The 16,737-nt window shown below is 40.5% G+C and overlaps 1 protein-coding gene across 5 annotated transcripts; it reads left to right on the top strand.

The window, feature by feature from the left end:
* The first annotated feature begins 2,993 nt into the window (after nucleotides 1-2,993).
* On the top strand, nucleotides 2,994-4,986 carry TCEAL9 (transcription elongation factor A like 9). Of its 5 annotated transcripts, none has more exons than XM_035020047.1 (3): nucleotides 2,994-3,156; nucleotides 3,660-3,725; nucleotides 4,106-4,986. In XM_035020047.1, the coding sequence occupies exon 3, from the start codon at nucleotides 4,189-4,191 to the stop codon at nucleotides 4,504-4,506; it is 318 nt and encodes a 105-aa protein (XP_034875938.1). In that variant the 5' UTR covers nucleotides 2,994-3,156; nucleotides 3,660-3,725; nucleotides 4,106-4,188; the 3' UTR covers nucleotides 4,507-4,986. The 5 variants fall into 5 exon arrangements, with proteins under 5 accessions (XP_034875938.1, XP_034876063.1, XP_034875848.1 ...); XM_035020172.1 differs by having other exon boundaries at nucleotides 3,660-3,729; XM_035019957.1 differs by having other exon boundaries at nucleotides 3,657-3,725.
* The last annotated feature ends 11,751 nt before the right edge of the window (nucleotides 4,987-16,737 follow it).

Genomic DNA, 16,737 nt, shown 5'->3' with positions numbered 1-16,737 from the left:
GCCTTTTTTTATTTATATGTATGTATAATGTAATGGTTACTTTCCATTTCCAAATGGTAAGTACATTGGTGTAGTTTGAATTGTTTTAACAGAATCATAAAGTTTGTCTTCTTTATCCGCTATCAAAATTATCTGGGAGAATCCTTGGCTCATGAAAATGTGCACACAAGTGTGTGAATGTGCATGAACACATGCTTGGGTGCATATCTGCTATTGCCTAGAACAGTTGTCTCTTTCTGTTCCTTCATTGCTGCTTTTCCCTTGGGGCTTCTCTTTGTATAAAGTCCAAGTCAAAGGACTGATGCTAGGAATTCAGATCTATGAACTTTGGTGTGGTAAATCATTGTGACCACCATTAAATATTTTCCTATTATGAGTACATAAGAAGATATTTACAGGCTCAAGGGAATGCATATTTCAAATACTTAGCAATTGCTTAAGTATGTCCTGTCCAGAAAGGTTGACCAATTCAGATTCCATGACCTGAAAATAAGTGAGAAAATCCTCGGGGTTAAGTGCAGAACATGTTACCAAGTCCTTACACTGAACCTGCTTTCAGATGAAAGCCACCGGCAATAGACTTAAACGCCCCTAAGGAGGTGCGAGTGTACTTCTACCACCAAGGCAGCATGAGGCAGGCCAGGGTGATGGTAAGGCCACAGGGCCTAGGTTCAGCCTGACTGCTCTTCTTTCCTGCCCACCCTCCATCTAGGTCCTGCCCACATTCTGAGGCTCGGGTCAAGGTTTGTTTTGGGTTTGTTTTTGTTTTTGTTTTCCCCCTGCTTGAAGCTTTCTCTGACTGTTTTGGGCTAACTGGTCATTGACTTCTCTGAGTCCGTGTTGGCCTGGCCGTCCACTCTTTCCTTTAGATTTCTCCAAATAGCCTCATGTGAGATTCTGCCTTTTGAGCTATCTCTTCGATTCTACCTTTAGTGTGAACCTGCAGGGAATGTGGCCCACTCTCAGGATAGACTTAGAGAAGAGGCACAAGCGGGTCTTGGATTTGGGCTCCAGGTCCTTTGGGCAGGATATTCTAGGGTCTTAGGTGTCTCAAATGTGGTCTAGAAGGAAATAAATGAAGGCTCCAAGTAAACACATCTTCTTGCCCCGCTGACTCTTCACTACCTGGGGAGGACGCATCCAGAAGAGGGCCCGATGCTGACCCTCTAAAAGTGGGGCCTTGGGCTGAGGCCTTTTCTGCTCAGATATGAGGAGATAATGTCTTTGGGCATATTGTTTAAATTCTTTGTTTAGTTTAGGGCATGCATATATATGTATATATAATGGAAATGACTTACATAAAATAGAAATGAAAATATCCTCCTTGCAGTTGGGTTGCTTGAGAGTATAAAATGAGATAACGGCAGCAAAGCATCTTTCCCTTTTCAGGACATTCTCGGGATTTCTGGAACTATTTTCATCAAGCCGAAGGAAAGCAGCTGCCACTCAGGATGTTTCCGTTTTCCCATGGACAACATATTGAAGTGTTTTACTAATCACAAGCTTCTTTCTAAAGTTCTGAGAGCTTGCCTGGGCTCTCCTGTTTGGGAGGTAAGGCCAGTACAGGGAAAGTAACTTACTCAGGGTCACACAATCTAGTTCTGGCCCTGGGACTAACATCTCCTGTCACACCAGTGTTCTGTTTGGCAGACCCAAACCATTCTATCTTGGGTTTCCTGGTACTCAAATACACATGCTCCCCAGAAGATAGGAAAATGTGACAGAAGGGCAAGTGAAATAAAAACAACATGGGGTAAAGGTTTTTTTCTTTCTTTCTACATAATCTATTGAGCTCTTTATTCTGCCTCACGAAGGGGCACCCAAACTTACATAAAACAAAAATACATGTATGTCTCCTGCTATTTTTTAAGTGTTGCCTCTGAGAGCTATGTAATTTTTTTTTTAAAGATTTTATTTATTTATTTGACAGAGAGAGACATAGTGAGAGAGGGAACACAAGCAGGGGGAGTAGCAGAGGGAGAAGCAGGCTTCCCCGCGGAGCAGGGAGCCCGGTGTGGGGCTCGATCCCAGGACCCCGGGATCATGACCTGAGCCAAAGGCAGATGCTTAACGACTGAGCCACCCAGGCGCCCCGAGAGCTATGTAATTTTTATTGGCAAGTTTGTGACTTATACTAAAAGACTGAAGTGAGGCTGAAAGGTAATCAGTATCTGTTGAAGATGATATGAGCCAGGTATCATTTAGAATTCCCAAAAGTCAGTTCTCTGAGGTGTACGTTATTATTCCCTTTCAGATGAGGACACTTGGGATCATGATGTGTACCTGCAACTGATGATTCTGCAGGAGCACAGCTGCCTGGCAAATACCGCCATCAGGGCTCTGGAGTCAAACATTACTTTTTTTTTTTTTTTTAAGTTTTGTATCATTTTCCCCAAATGAAATCCTAATATAATTATAATAATAGCTTGCACTTTTAGAGCACTTACAATAGGCCAGGAACTATTCTCAGGACTGTACGTGTATTAAGTCATTTAACCAAAGTAATTTTGTCTTTGTCTTTTCCAAATATATATAAAAAAAAAAAAAAACCAAAAAACATGTTACTTTTGTTTAAAAAAAAGAATATACAAGTATTAAGAATAAAATGAAAATTAAATTTTAAAATGTCACTCCTGTCCCAGGCTCCTTTTTTTTTTTCTCACACCTCGTTGCCAAACCAACCCTGTTCCACAACAGCCAGGGACCAGACTGCAGATGAAATGGAGTCTGGGGGAGGGGCGATGGATGTAGGAGTTCTTAATCCTGGGAGCTGAAGGCACCGAAGTGACCATTCTTAAAAGAAGTAGAAAAGTTTAGTAGCTCCAGAAAAAAGATGCAGCCCCTCCCTAGTAGTCACAGAAAGGCAAATAACATTTTGCCCTCCGGCATAGGCAACAATAACAGAGAATGACAGGCTAGATGTATGGGGGGGAGGGGGCATAGGCGGGCCCACTTCTGCCGCGCTTTTGGTGGGAGTGGAGATTGGGGACCAGAGCTCACTGGTGACGCAGATCTCACGTGACCAGGAGTCGACGTGTGCAGAAGTCCTGCTAGTCTGGTCCTTGTTCCCGTCTGGGTACCAGGTTTCCTTTAGCAGTGCAGACGACGGAGCCTGACGCCAGGGGAAAGAGGAGTCAACTTGTCGGAATTTTGCAGGTTGGTGTCAAAATAGGTGCTGCTTGCGGCTTTCTAGGGTGGGAATGGCCTAGGGCAGAGACTTGAGAGGAAGCCCTGGTCAAAACCATCCCTCCACCTCCCTCCTCCGAGTCTGCAGGAAATGATGACCCTTGGGAAAGGGACTAGGAGTCCCGGGAGAAGGATAAGGAGACCTGTGATAGTTTAAAAATAATCATCCTCTGCCACTTCAGACCGCTTTCCCAAGACCTACCCTACCCCCCCCAACCCCCGCCTCAGTAAAGATAGTTTGGAAATAATCTGCTTTTCCTACTCCCTGTCTGATGGGAAATTCGAGCTAACTTGCACTGTGGGGGCGGGGGGAGAAGTGGGAGAAACAGAAGGTGGGAAAGTTTCATAGCCAAATACCTTAATGAGGAAAAAGGTACTTGGTGCGGGTGGGCCCACCAAGCGCTCGCCCCTCCCCCACCCTCCCCCCTTTTCCAACCTTCCCTCTTCCCCTCCCGTTTTCCGTTTGTCAGCAGGTCTGTCGTTCCTAGCACTACACAAGGCTAGAAAAGGGGAGGAAGAAAGCGATCGGATCAGTACAAGTAGGTGAGGGGAATATTTTAAAGACCCCTGAGGTGGAGGGGGGCGAGGGCGGGACAGAGGTTGTGGGCCCCACCGTTCCTACCCCCGGCCCGTTCTCCCTACCTACTCAGTTCTAGGAGGGCCTTGTATTTTGCCTTGTGCGGAGAGATGGTTGGGGAAGGCCTTGAAAAAGGCTGGAGGGAGGGACGAGAGAGAGGTAAGGAAATGGAAAGTGGAGGTTAGAGCCGCAGGCTCAGGGAAGTCCTGATTGCTGATTAAGTCTCCCAAGTGGAAGATATTTAATGATAGCTCTGAATCAAAGAAAGTAAATGCTGAGACCTCTGTCCAGAGCACTGGTCCATTCACCAAGCCTTTGACTTACGGTCACCTTGCTTCCCAGGAGTAATTGTATTCAAGGAGGAATAAAGCAGGAAAAAAGAAAGGAAGAGAAAAGGAAAGAAGGAAGGAAGAGAGACTCACAAGATGAAACCCTGTCAAAAAATTGAAGGAAAACCAGAAAATGAGAGTGAACCAAAGCTTGAGGAAGAGCCAAAGCCTGAGGAAAAGCCAGAGGAGGAGGAAGAAGAGCCAGAGGAGGAGGAAAAAACAGAAGGAACTTTTAGGGAAAGGCTGATTCAGTCTCTCCAGGAATTTAAAGAAGATATACACAACAGGCATTTAAGCAAGGAGGATATGTTTAGAGAAGTGAATGAAATAGACGAGATAAGGAGAGTAAGAAACAAACTTATAGTCATGCGTTGGAAGGTTAACCGAAACCATCCTTATCCCTATTTAATGTAGTTTGCCTTGATTTTAATTTTTTTCTGATAGTAACATTGTCATAGAGCTTTCTTTTGATTTGCATTTTCCTGATATACCTTCATGCATCTTTCTACTTTTAACTTGTTGCTATTAGTGATTTTAGATGCATCTGTTGTTAATCTTCATCTCATTTTTTATCATATTTTGAACCAATATAAAAGTCTCTGTCTTTTAATAGGAGAGCTTTACTCATTTGTACAAAAAGAGGTTCCTGACAGGATATAAAATGAAAAAAGGTTACTAAGTAATATGTGAATATCATATTTTTGAAAGGAAGAATACATTTGTATATTACATATATGCACAAAGAAACGTGTGAAGGATGAAAGACAAAAAGTATAGTCAGTGGTAGAATTATGAGTAATTTTTTTATTCTGCTTATTTGTATTTTTTCTTATTCCTAGAATGTATGCACATTATTGTTAAAGTAATAAAAGTTTTATAACAAAAAAGAAGTAATCTACAGCACTTAATCAATTTATTTCTAAAGGCACTGGGGGACACTTAATATTTGTTGACAGAATTTTAGAAGCAAAGGTGAACTCCAAGTTACCACAAGACCACTTAGCTAGAAGAATAAATTTTTTATATCTTTTCTCATCTGTAAAATAGAGATAATAATCTCTAAGGGATCATGTGAGGACCAAATAAGGTAATGACTGTGAGCTCTATTTTAACAGGTTTTTTTCCCCCGTCTGCCCATGTAGGATCCCAACTCCCAAAGGCTTTGATTCAGCTATTTGGGATGATGGAGAAACTAGTTCTCACCTGTGCTTAAGAATAAATCCAGGCAACTGTTAGGTGGGTGCCCCCCTTTATGTTCCTTTCCTGCCCCACCTCCCTTTCTTCTCCCCTTGATATTATCATGTATATTGGGTAGTTCTGCCCCTTCATCCAGGCCCCTACCTATCTGTTGCTGATGTTCTGGAATTCTCAAACAGTGAAGCCCAGCATATTTCTTCAGAACCCCCAATTGGCTGAATCCTCAGACTGACCTGCAGAAGTGGGGAGAATGCCCATTTCTTCAGTTTAGACAGATAGTTATGCAGGGCAACTTGGGCCATGGTATCTTGACAGTTTGGGGAATTTTAACCACAGGCCCGAACTTCCCTCATAAGACTCTGACAACAATGGGTCCATTTGGGGATTGGACCAGAAAGCAAGTCTGAGTAACAGATGTTATGCTTTAGTCAGAATTGCTTCTCTTTGAGTCTAAAGATTACGGTTTTATCTTCTGACTGTTTCCTTAGGGTGAGTGATCTCTCCCAGAAGACTGGTGGCAGGCCCTCCTCACCAGTTCAACAGATACCTCTAGGCCTGTGTAAATTTTAAAGGGAGGTTCAAGTGGGATTTGGGGATACTGCCATCCTTACCTGGAAATGTGAAAATGCTATGTAAGACTGTATGTGTATATCTACATCCAAATCTATATATCTATATATGTATCTATATATATCTATGGCTCACAGTTTTTCCAGTTGTGTGTTATTTTATTTTTCCTCCGTGATACTCTTTTTGGGGCAATTCATGACTCCAGACTATTCAAGGTTGCAACAGCCTGATGGATGCTGGTTGGGCTGGATTCCAACTGGAGTGAGATAAGCTTGCAGGGGCTCACTGCCAGTCTTATAAGACAGGATGAATCCAATCCCCTGGTGCTCCGAGGGGCAGTGCTCAGGTAGGATAGGATATAGAAGGGCTCATCCAAGCCACACACCTCTCCAGGGTGGGTCTGACTTTGGTTTCTCTGCTTCAGATTGAAGCAGGCACTGGACTCCCCTCAGCTGATGGCCAGGCTGTCCTGGATATACTTACCTGGAGGATGACGACTGTCCCTGTAGCAGGTCAGAGCACTAGACTTAGTTTCTCCCTTTTTTTCCTTCACAAGGGGGCTTGATGAGAACTTTTTATAGGGAAGAAGACCTCAAAATGGACTAACTAAAAGCATTGGTTGTGACAGTCTGTCCCCGCCATGACTCCTGTAGATGCAATCAGCTTGGGGTTAAAGGAGAGGGCCTGGCGGTGGGTGGGGATGATTTTAGATAGTACCCAAATATATTAAATTGTGATGTTCATGTGTTTATTTGGATGTGTATTAATGAATACTCTGTCTCAGGCAAATGATGATAGTATAGATTTAGCGTGGTATAAAGTTTCCTTTGCAAAAAGGTATTCAAATTAAGTCAGCGAGTCAATTTGAAGACAGACATGAAGTAGAACACAATACTAAGAGCACAGGCGGGGCACAGACAAAGCAAAAATCATCCTAGTGGGAAACATTGCACTAACATAACTGATTTAGGGATAATATTTGGAAACACCTGCCAAGAATTATGCGATCTGAGATTTTACCCTACTTAAAACGTAACAAGTTAACCTGCTGCTGTTTAATGGATACTGGCAGAAGACACTAGAATCCCGGGTCAGAGCCAAAGGACATTATTACTCATGGCAAGAGCCATAGCCAGAGCTTCATATGGGTTTGTATTAGTTTTCAAGTGATCCTCAAGTCCTACGGGGTGACACAGGCCCTTTTATGGATGTCTGCACATGCCGTGCCTTGTGTAACAGGAAAGAAACTCCGTGTGTGTGGAGAGTTCGTTGCTTTCATGGTAAACAGAAGCAAGCCTGCTCTGTATCCAGGGAAAGATATTACCTCATTCGTCCAAGTTGCTTGTTGCAAACACAACTCTGAGACATGGCCTGCCTGCATAAAGAGTGGTCAGGGTCTTACAGGCTTTGTATATGCAATAAAAATGTGCAGGGATGCTCAGGATCCAAGGTGGATTGACTCCCAGTAACAGTTTTCTCTGTGCAGTAAATCTTAATGTGAATGGTAAGCCTTTCCTAACAGCACAAATTTGGATTTATAATTCCAAGTTAAAGTAGATAATCCATTATACGGTAGAGTGTAAACAGGGCATTTGTAACTTTCTAATTTTTACTTAATATATAGGATTTTGAATAAATCTTAATTAACTGGAAAGAACAACAAAGAAACTAAAAGTAAATAATCTAGGAGGAGCTTTAAAGTTACAAGAAGACATAGCTACCATGATGCACAAAATAAAAGGAGAGGAACAAGACGATTATCAGGATGCTAAGGACCGGAGTAATCTCATGCAAAATTTTTCACTGAGAAACTAACAGGAGAGTGTGTGTTTGAAAACCAGCCTCAGATCCCATACCCACATAGTCACCACACCTCTATAAAAGGAAAAGGCAAAAGCCAAGAGAAAAGCTGATTTGTTCCCTCTACAAGGAAAGTTCAAGGTAGGGAAAGGGTTGATGGAGGGTGGGGCCTCTCATAACAGGGACCAAAAGCAGTTATTTGATACTCTGACACCAGCGTTTTGCAAGAGCCTTAGCAAAAATAGCTGAACCATTGGATGGATAATTTAGTTGGGTATGGAGCATCTTTTTGTGTACTTATTGGCCATTTTTACATTTTACTTTGAGCAATGTCTATTCAAATATGTTGCCTGTACCACCCTCCCAGCCAATATTTTCAGTATAGTGTGGGTAAAGAATCTTTAAAGGAATAAGGTAGGTCCGTATATACCTACACATTCACCAGCCATGATTAAAAGAAAAATGAAGAACAGGAGGTATAGTATAAAAATATATACACACACACACACACCCATCCCCACAAATATCAAGATGAAGCCCTTTAGCTCACTAAAGGGAATGATCATGTCTTTTTAAGTGGCATTTTGATATCTCACCATACCTTCTGCTATCTTGTTGTTTAAGAAATATTTTTAAAAATTTATCCTAATGGATAATTCTATTATCCTTGCTTTGTAACTGTCAAAATATTTTCTTGGACTTAGAGTCCTTTTTCCCTTTCATGAACTCTGAGTCCTTTTCCAGATGTATCATTAGCCTACTATTTTTTTTTTCTAAGATTTTATTTAAATTCAAGTTAGTTAACATAGAGTATAGTATTTTAGGAGTAGAATTTAGTGATTCATGACTTACCTATAACCACCAGTGCTCATCACAAGTGCCCTTCTTAAGGCCCATCACCCATTTAGCCCATCCCCCCACCCACCTCCCCTCCAGCAAACCTGTTTGCTCTCTGTATTTAAGAGTCTCTTTTTAAAAAAAAAAAAATATTTTATTTATTTATTTGAGAGAGAGAGAGAGAGCAGGGGGAGGCACAGAGGGAGAGGGAGAGAGAGAGATTCTCTAGCAGACTCTGCTGAGCGCAGACCCCAACTTGGAGCTCGATCCCAGGACCCTGAGATCATGACCTGAGCTGAAATCAAGAGTCAGACACTTAACCAGCTGAGCCACCCAGCGCCCCTATATTTAAGAGTCTCATGGTTTGCCTCCCTCTCTGTTTTTATCTTATTTTATTTTTCCTTCCCTTCCCCTATGTACATCTGTTTTGTTTCTTCAATTCCACGTATGAGTGAGATCATACAATATTTGTCTTTCTCTGACTAACTGACTTCGCTTAGCATAATACACTAGCTCCACCCATGTCATTGCAAATGGCAAGATTTCATTCTTTTTGATGGCTGGGTAATATTCCATTGTATACACATACCACATCTTCTTTATTCATTCATCAGTTGATGGACATTTGGGCTCTTTCCATAATTTGGTTATTGTTGATAGGGCTGCTATAAACATTGGGGTCCTTTGAATTAGTATTTTTGTATCCTTTGAATAAATACCTAGTACTGTAATTGCTGGATCATAAGATAGTTCTATTTTTAACTTTTTGAGGAATCTCCGTACTGTTTTCCAGAGTGACTACACCAGTCATTAGCCTACTATTTAGTAAAAAAGGAAAGTGAAGCTAAGAGAAATTAAGTGTCCTGGCCAAGGTCACCCAGCTATTAAATGAAATGCCTGCCTAAGGTCAAAGCCCTTGCTTCTAATCTCTACTCTGCAACAGTTGATATTTAATAAATAGTAACAACAACAACAACAACAACATCGTGCTTAAAGAATTCCCATTATTTCTTCAAAGCTTCATGCCCTTTTGAGTCCTGATCTTGGTTCCCACAGTTCTCCCTGACTGAAACATTCTCTTAATCACTCTTCACACATTTAGCGTGTATAACCCCTACTCATCCATCTCAGAATAGACGTTACTTCTTCTTTTTAAAACAGCTTTATTGAGCTATAATTCACATACCATACAATTCACCCACTTAAGATGTACAATTCATTGGTTTTTACTATATTCAGTTATTTGCAACTATCACCATAGTCAATTTTAGAGCATTCCCAGGTCAAAACCAAACACCATACCCTTAGCTATGACCCCTCCCCCATGCTTCTATCCCTCCAGGTCTAAGCAAACACTAATCTTTCTGTCTCTACAGATTTTCCTATCTTGGACATTTCATAAGAGTGTGCTTATATAAAATGTGGTATTTTGTGATTGGGTTCTTTTACTTAGCATATGTTTTCAAGGTTCACCAATTGTGTAGCAAGTATGTCTTCTTTCTTTTTATGGCTGCACAATATTCTATTGAATGGATATGCCACATTTTGTTTATCCATTAATCCATTGATGGATATTTGGGCTGTTGCCATCTTTTGCTTTTTATGAATAGTGCTACTATGAAGAGGTTTTGTGAGGACACGTTCTTATTTCTCTTGGGTGGATATCTAGGAATTGAATTGCTGAGTCATACAGTCACTCTACGCTTAATTGTTTCAGGAACTGCCATACTGTTTTCCAAACAGGCTGACCATTTGACATTCCCATCAGCAGTGTGTAAGGCTTCCAGTTTTCCCCATATCCTTAACAGTACTTTTTATTATCTGACTTTTTGATTCTAGCCATTTTAACAGAGGTGAAATGGTATCTCAATGTGGTTTTGATTTGCATTTCCCTGTTGACTAATGTTGATGAGCATCTCTTCCTGTGTTTAGTGACCATTTGTATATCTTACTTGGAGAAACATCCATTCAAATCCTTTGCCCATTTTTAAATTGGGATATCTGCCTTTTTATTATTGAGCTGTAAGTTTTTATTTATTCTGGGTACAAGTTCCTTATCAGATATATGATTTATACATATTTTCTCCCATTCTGTGGTTGTCTTTTCACATGCCTGATGGTGCACTTTGATGCTCAAATGATTTTAGTTTTGATGAAGTTCAATCTAGTCTTTCTTTTGTTGGTCATGTTTTTGGTATCATATCTAAGAACCCTTTGCCATATCAAAGGTCATGAAGATTTACCCCTATGCTTTTTTCTTTTTTCTAAGGTTTTTATTTATTTCTTTGACAGAGTGAGAGAGAGCACAGGCAGGGGGAGCAGCAGGCAGAGGGAGAAGCAGGCTCCCCGCTGAGCAAGGACCCTGGTGTGGGGCTTGATCCCAGGACCCTGGGATCATGACCTGAGCCACAGGCAGACGCTTAACCAGCTGAGCCACCCACGTGCCCCCCTATGCTTTTTTTCTAATGGTTGTATTATTTTAGTTTTTACATTTAGGTCTCTGATTTATTTTTAGTTAATTTTTTTGTATATGGTGTGAGGTAGAGATCTAGTATCATTAATTTGCTAGTTGCTATCTAGTTGTTCTAGCACTATTTTTTTCCATTGAATGGTCTTGGTACCTTTGTTGAAAGTCAGCTGACACATGGTTTTATTTCTGGACTCTTGATTCAATCCCACTGACCTATATGTCTATTTTGTGCCAGTATCACACTATCTTGATTACCGTTGCTTTGTAGTAAATTTCAAAACCAGGAAATGTGAGGGCGCCTGGGTGGCTCAGTTGGTTAAGTGACTGCCTTCGGCTCAGGTCATGATCCTGGAGTCCCGGGATCGAGTCCCGCATCGGGCTCCCTGCTCGGCAGGGAGTCTGCTTCTCCCTCTCCCACTCCCCTTTTGTGTTCCCTCTCTCGCTGTGTCTTTCTCTGTCAAATAAATAAAATCTTTAAAAAAAAAAAACAAAAAACAAAAAACCAGGAAATGTGAGTTGATGTACTTTATTCTTTTCCAAGATTGTTTTGGCTATTTAGAGTCCCTTGCAATGCCATACGAATTTTAGAATCATTCCATCAATTTCTACAAAGAAATCAGATGGGATTCTGAAAGGGATTACGCTGAATCTGTAGATCAATTTGGGGATTATTGCCATTTTAACATATTAAATTTCTCAATTCGTGAACATGAGATTCTTTTTTCCATTTAATTGCTTCTTTTTTTTTTTAATGTAAGCTCTATGACGAATGTGGGGCTTGAACTCATGACCCTGAGATCAAGAGTTGCATGCTCTACTGATTGAGCCAGTCAGACATCCCAAGGTTTATTTTATTTTTATTTTCTTTAGTAATATCTACACCCAATACGGGGCTCAAACTCCCAACCCCAAGATCAAGAGCCACATGCTCTTCCTACTGAGCCAGCCAGGTGCCCCATCCTCATTAATTTCTTTCAATAATATTTTGCAGTATTCAGAGTATGAATTTTGTACTTCCCTTATCAAATTTATTTCTAAATGTTTTATTCTTTTGATGCTATTATAAATAGAACTGCTATCTTAATTTCATTTTCAGATTGTTCATTACAAGTGTATAGAAATGCAGTTGAGTTTTGTATATTGCTTGCACCCTGTAACCATGCTGAAATTGTTCTATTAGTGTATCAGTGGATCCCATAAAACTTTCTATATACAAGATCATGTCATCTATAAATATAGTTCTACTTCTTATTTTTCAATCTGGATGCCTTTTATTTCTCTTTCTTGCCTAATTGCCCTGGCTAGAACCTTCAGTGCAATGTTGAAAAGAAGTGGTGAGAACACACATCTTTGTCTCGTTCCTGATCCTAGGGGTAAGGCATCCAGTATTTCAGCACTAAGTGTGATGTCAGCTGGGTTTTTTTTGGTAATGCCCTTTATCATGTTGAGGAAGTTCCTGATTTGGGGATGTTAAACCAACCTTGCATTCTGGGAGAAATCCTGCATAGTCATGATGTATAATTGTTTTTATATGTTGCCAGGTTTGTTTTCCTAGTATTTTGTTGGAGATTTTTGCATCCATGTTTATAAGAGATTCTGGTCTATAGTTTTTTCTTGCAATATCTTTGTTTGGTTTTGGTATTAGGGTAATACTGGTCTCATAAAATGAGAGGCGTATTCTCTCATTTTCTGTTTTCTTGGAAGAGTCTGTGAAAGATTCTTCTTTAAATGTTTGGTAGAATTCAGCAGTGAAGCCATGTGGGCTTACACTTTTCTTTGTGGGCAGTTTTATTACTACTACTACTACTACTACTACTATTAATTCGATCTCTTCACTTGTTATAGGTCTTTTCAGATTGTCTATTTTTTTCTTGATATAGTTTTGGCAGTTTGTGCTTTTCGGGTAATTTGTCCATTTCACCTAAGTTATCTAATGTAATGCTATACAATATTTCATATTATTCCTTTATAATCCTTTTTCATATCTATAAGGTCAGTAGTAATGACCCCTTCTTTCATTTCTGATTCTAATAAATTGAGTTCCCTCTCTTTCACTTTCCCCTCCCCATCAATCTAGCTAAAGATTTGTCAATATTGTTGACCTTTTCAAAGAACCAGCTTTGGTTTCACTGGTTTTCTCTACTCTTTCCATTTTCCATCTTATTAATTTATGCTCTACTTATTATTATCCTATCTTCTGCTTGCTTTATGTTTAGTTCACTTTTTTGTCCAGTGTTTTAAGGTGGAAGGTTAGGATATTGATTTGAGATCTTTCTTCTTTTTTAATATCAACATTTGAAGCTATATATTTCCCTCTAAGCATAGGTTTAGCTCCATCCTATAAGTTTTGGTATATTGTATCTTAAGATACCAAAGTTCCATTCCATAAGTTTTAGTATGTCCTATGTTGTGTTTCATTTTCATTCATTTCAAAGTATTTTCTGCCTGCCAAAAAGGATTTCCTTTTTGATTTGTTCTTTGATGCGCCATCCATTTAAGAGTGTTTTGCTTAATTTCCAGATATTCATGAGTTTCCAAATTTTTTTTTCTGTTATTGATATGAAATATTCCACTGTGGTCAAAGAACATATCTTGTATTATTTCTAACCCCTAAACTTATCTGTGGTTTGTTTTATGGACTATCACATGGTCTACCATGATAATATTCCATGTGTACTTAAAAGAATGTGCATTCTGCTGTTGTTGGGTGGGATATTCTACATATTTATTAGGTCTAGTTAGTACATAGTGTCCTCAGGTCTTTTATTTCCTGGTTGATCTTCTTCCCATTTGGTCTATTTACTATTAAAAGGGGGTATTAAAGTCTCCCAACTATTACTGTTGAATTATCTATTTCTCCCTTCATTTTTGCCAGTTTTTGCTTCATGTATTTTGGTGCTTATAATTCTCATATATTCCTTATGGACTGACTCTTATCATTATAAAATGTCCCTCTTGCTTCTGGCTTTTGGTCTGGCATGGGAAGAACTTGGAAGCCATTGCTCCATCCTAACAACAAGTAAAACACTGAACAAACTGAAAATCAACAACTGTTTTAAGATCCATTAGAGAATTGAGGCCACCAAGCAAATCATTGTCCCAAAAAAGGAGAGACAGACAGGCAGATATGGAGAATCATAATTTGCTGGAGCAAAATCCATAAACAGAAACTTCTCCAGGAAACCAGTACTGAGGTAGAAAAACCTAAACTACAATTGATAAATTGCCAGAAGTTCAATGGGGGACAAATCTGAGAATTAAAATTCCAGATAAGCCCAGTCTTAGGTGGTGTTCCCCCACTTTTATGAGTTTTACCTCCAGGAGCCCTATGAGGTTCTCACAGTGAATACTCTAGAAAATCCCCTTGTGTTTCTGGCCGGGGGAGGGGAAAATAGCTGTTTTTAAATACATATGGAACATTCTAGTCTTCTTAAGAAGGCTTTCACTCAAGAGCAAATTTCACCAAGCCTAACCTACTAGAATTTTATCAGAGACCAGCTGACGGGGAGGAAGGGAAATATCCAACTCCAACCCCCTCTAGTCAGCCTGTCTCACCTAAGTAAGTGTGGGGTGGGGAACTGAGGAGCACTTATGAAGTCCACAGCCCTGACCATACCCAAATGTTAGGCTCCTCTAATTGCTGACTGATTAATCTATTATTTTCTTTCCTTTTTTTTAAGATTTTATTTATTTATTTGACACAGAGAGACACAGCGAGAGAGGGAACACAGGCAGGGGGAGTGGGAGAGGGAGAAGCAGGCTTCCCGCAGAGCAGGGAGCCCAATGTGGGACTCGATCCCAGGACCCTGGGATCCTGACCTGAGCCGAAGGCAGACGCTTAACGACTGAGCCACCCAGGCGCCCCTAATCTATTATTTTCAATAATGCCCTTGGGCATCAATTGTTCTGCAGACTAATTCAATCAAATTTGAGCTGTTCCAAAGGTCAGTGCTTGATATTTGTTCCAACTCAGGGAGGAGGAGTCCTCCCAACCATCTCCTTCCCTGGATCTTTAAAACAATCTAGCCATCCTACAGTTAACTTGTATTTTCATTGAATATATTAGTCAATTCCCAGTTGCCTCCACCACAACCATCACTGTTTTTAGAGCAACTTGTGGCTTGAACTTCTCCATGGTCTGTTGAAAATTAAGTAAGTTTCATCAGGAAATGTTTGAACCTATATGCTTTATGGCTTTCTTCTTTTCCCAGGCAAAATCTCTGAGCCTGGATTCTGGATCTGGGGGTGAGGACAATGGCACTCTTTTCTCAGAGTGATACTCGTGCTTCAGGAGCTAATATCTCAGTGGAGGCAGGGAGGAAACAGCAGCCTGAGGTCCTCTCAGCTTGCTTCTCAGAGTGCGAAACCATACCTTATGAGCCATGCCAAGAGGGAATAGGGCCCCGGTATTCTCAGTGATGTCACACTCACAGGACAGCCTCCATTCTATCAGTGGGGGCTGGTTGCAAGGAGAGAGCACTCACCTCTCAAATGCACTCACTTGGAGCTTAACCTTACAATATCAGTCATTGGGGCAGGATGAGAAATGCTGACGTCTTCCTCTTCCCAGGAAGAAAGATCCATAGCTGGGAGCTGCAGGAAGAGGATGCTCTATGTTCTTGGCTCATGGTTAGGAGTGCAGTTTGTGCCTCCCCGACCTGGGAGTGAGAAGGTAGGGAGAGGTCTAGGCTCAAATACCACAGACTCTCACTTTCTTACGGATTTTTTAATAGATTTTCTTAAATAGATGTTTCTCTATTTGATATATGCCCTTAAGACCATTTCCAGAGGCTTTAAATTGTTTTGTTTTTATAATTTTCACCAGTTTCACTGGAGAGCAGGTTCACAGAGCTCCTCATGCTGTCATTCCAGAAACTGACCTTCTACACATTGCTTCTTCCTGGAAGACTTCCCTGGCAAATGGATTAAGTCCTCTTAAGTGTTCCAACTGCCCCTTCAGTACTTGCTACACTCTTCCTCTGGTTTCCTCCCATTAAATCATGAGCTCCAAAAGAATATAAAAGCTATATCTGCTGTGTTCTCTTTTATATCTCCAGGGCCTTGCCTGGCACATAGTAGATGCTCAATAAATTATGGTTGAACTAAAAGTATAGTTCTTATATTTTTATTAAGTGGAAAGTCCTATGTCCTTAGAATCACTGCTAAATCGGGGCACCTGGGTGGCTCAGTCATTAAGCATCTGCCTTCAGCTCAGGTCATGATCCCAGAATCCTGGGATCAAGCCCCACATCCGGCTCTCTGCTCTGCGGGAAGCCTGCTTCTCCCTCTCCCACTCCCCCTGCTTGTGTTCCCTCTCTCTGTGTGTCTCTCTCTGTCAAATAAATAAATAAAGTCTTGAAAAAAAAAAAAGAATCACTGCTAAATATGGTAGTGAGATTGAGATGTGAAATGGGCAGGCAGTGCTTAGCACAGAAAAGGGCTTAAACAATGGATGGATAAAAGAATGAATGAGATATAGATTTGGGACTTATTAATAAACAAAACTGAGTAGAGGTTAAGAGCATGGACTTGGGAACTACACTACATGAATCTGAATTCCTGTTCTATCATTTCCTATTGTTGCTTAGCCTTGTTGTCCTGCAATTCTCTTATTTGTAAAATGGGGGATAATATTAGTACCTACCTCGTAGGATATATGCCTGGCATATATCAGCATTTATATAAATGCTGTTTATTTTCTTTTTTAAAAAAGATTTTATTTGTCAGAGAGAGAGAGAGAGAGCACAAGCAGGGGGAGCAGCAGGCAGAGG

Source organism: Mirounga leonina, unplaced genomic scaffold, assembly GCF_011800145.1.
Source record: "Mirounga leonina isolate KUSES-001 unplaced genomic scaffold, KU_Mleo_1.0 Mir_101414, whole genome shotgun sequence".
Classification (NCBI taxonomy): Eukaryota; Metazoa; Chordata; class Mammalia; order Carnivora; family Phocidae; genus Mirounga; species Mirounga leonina.
Note: the sequence above shows the minus strand (reverse complement) of the source record. Positions and strands in the feature narration are given on the sequence as shown.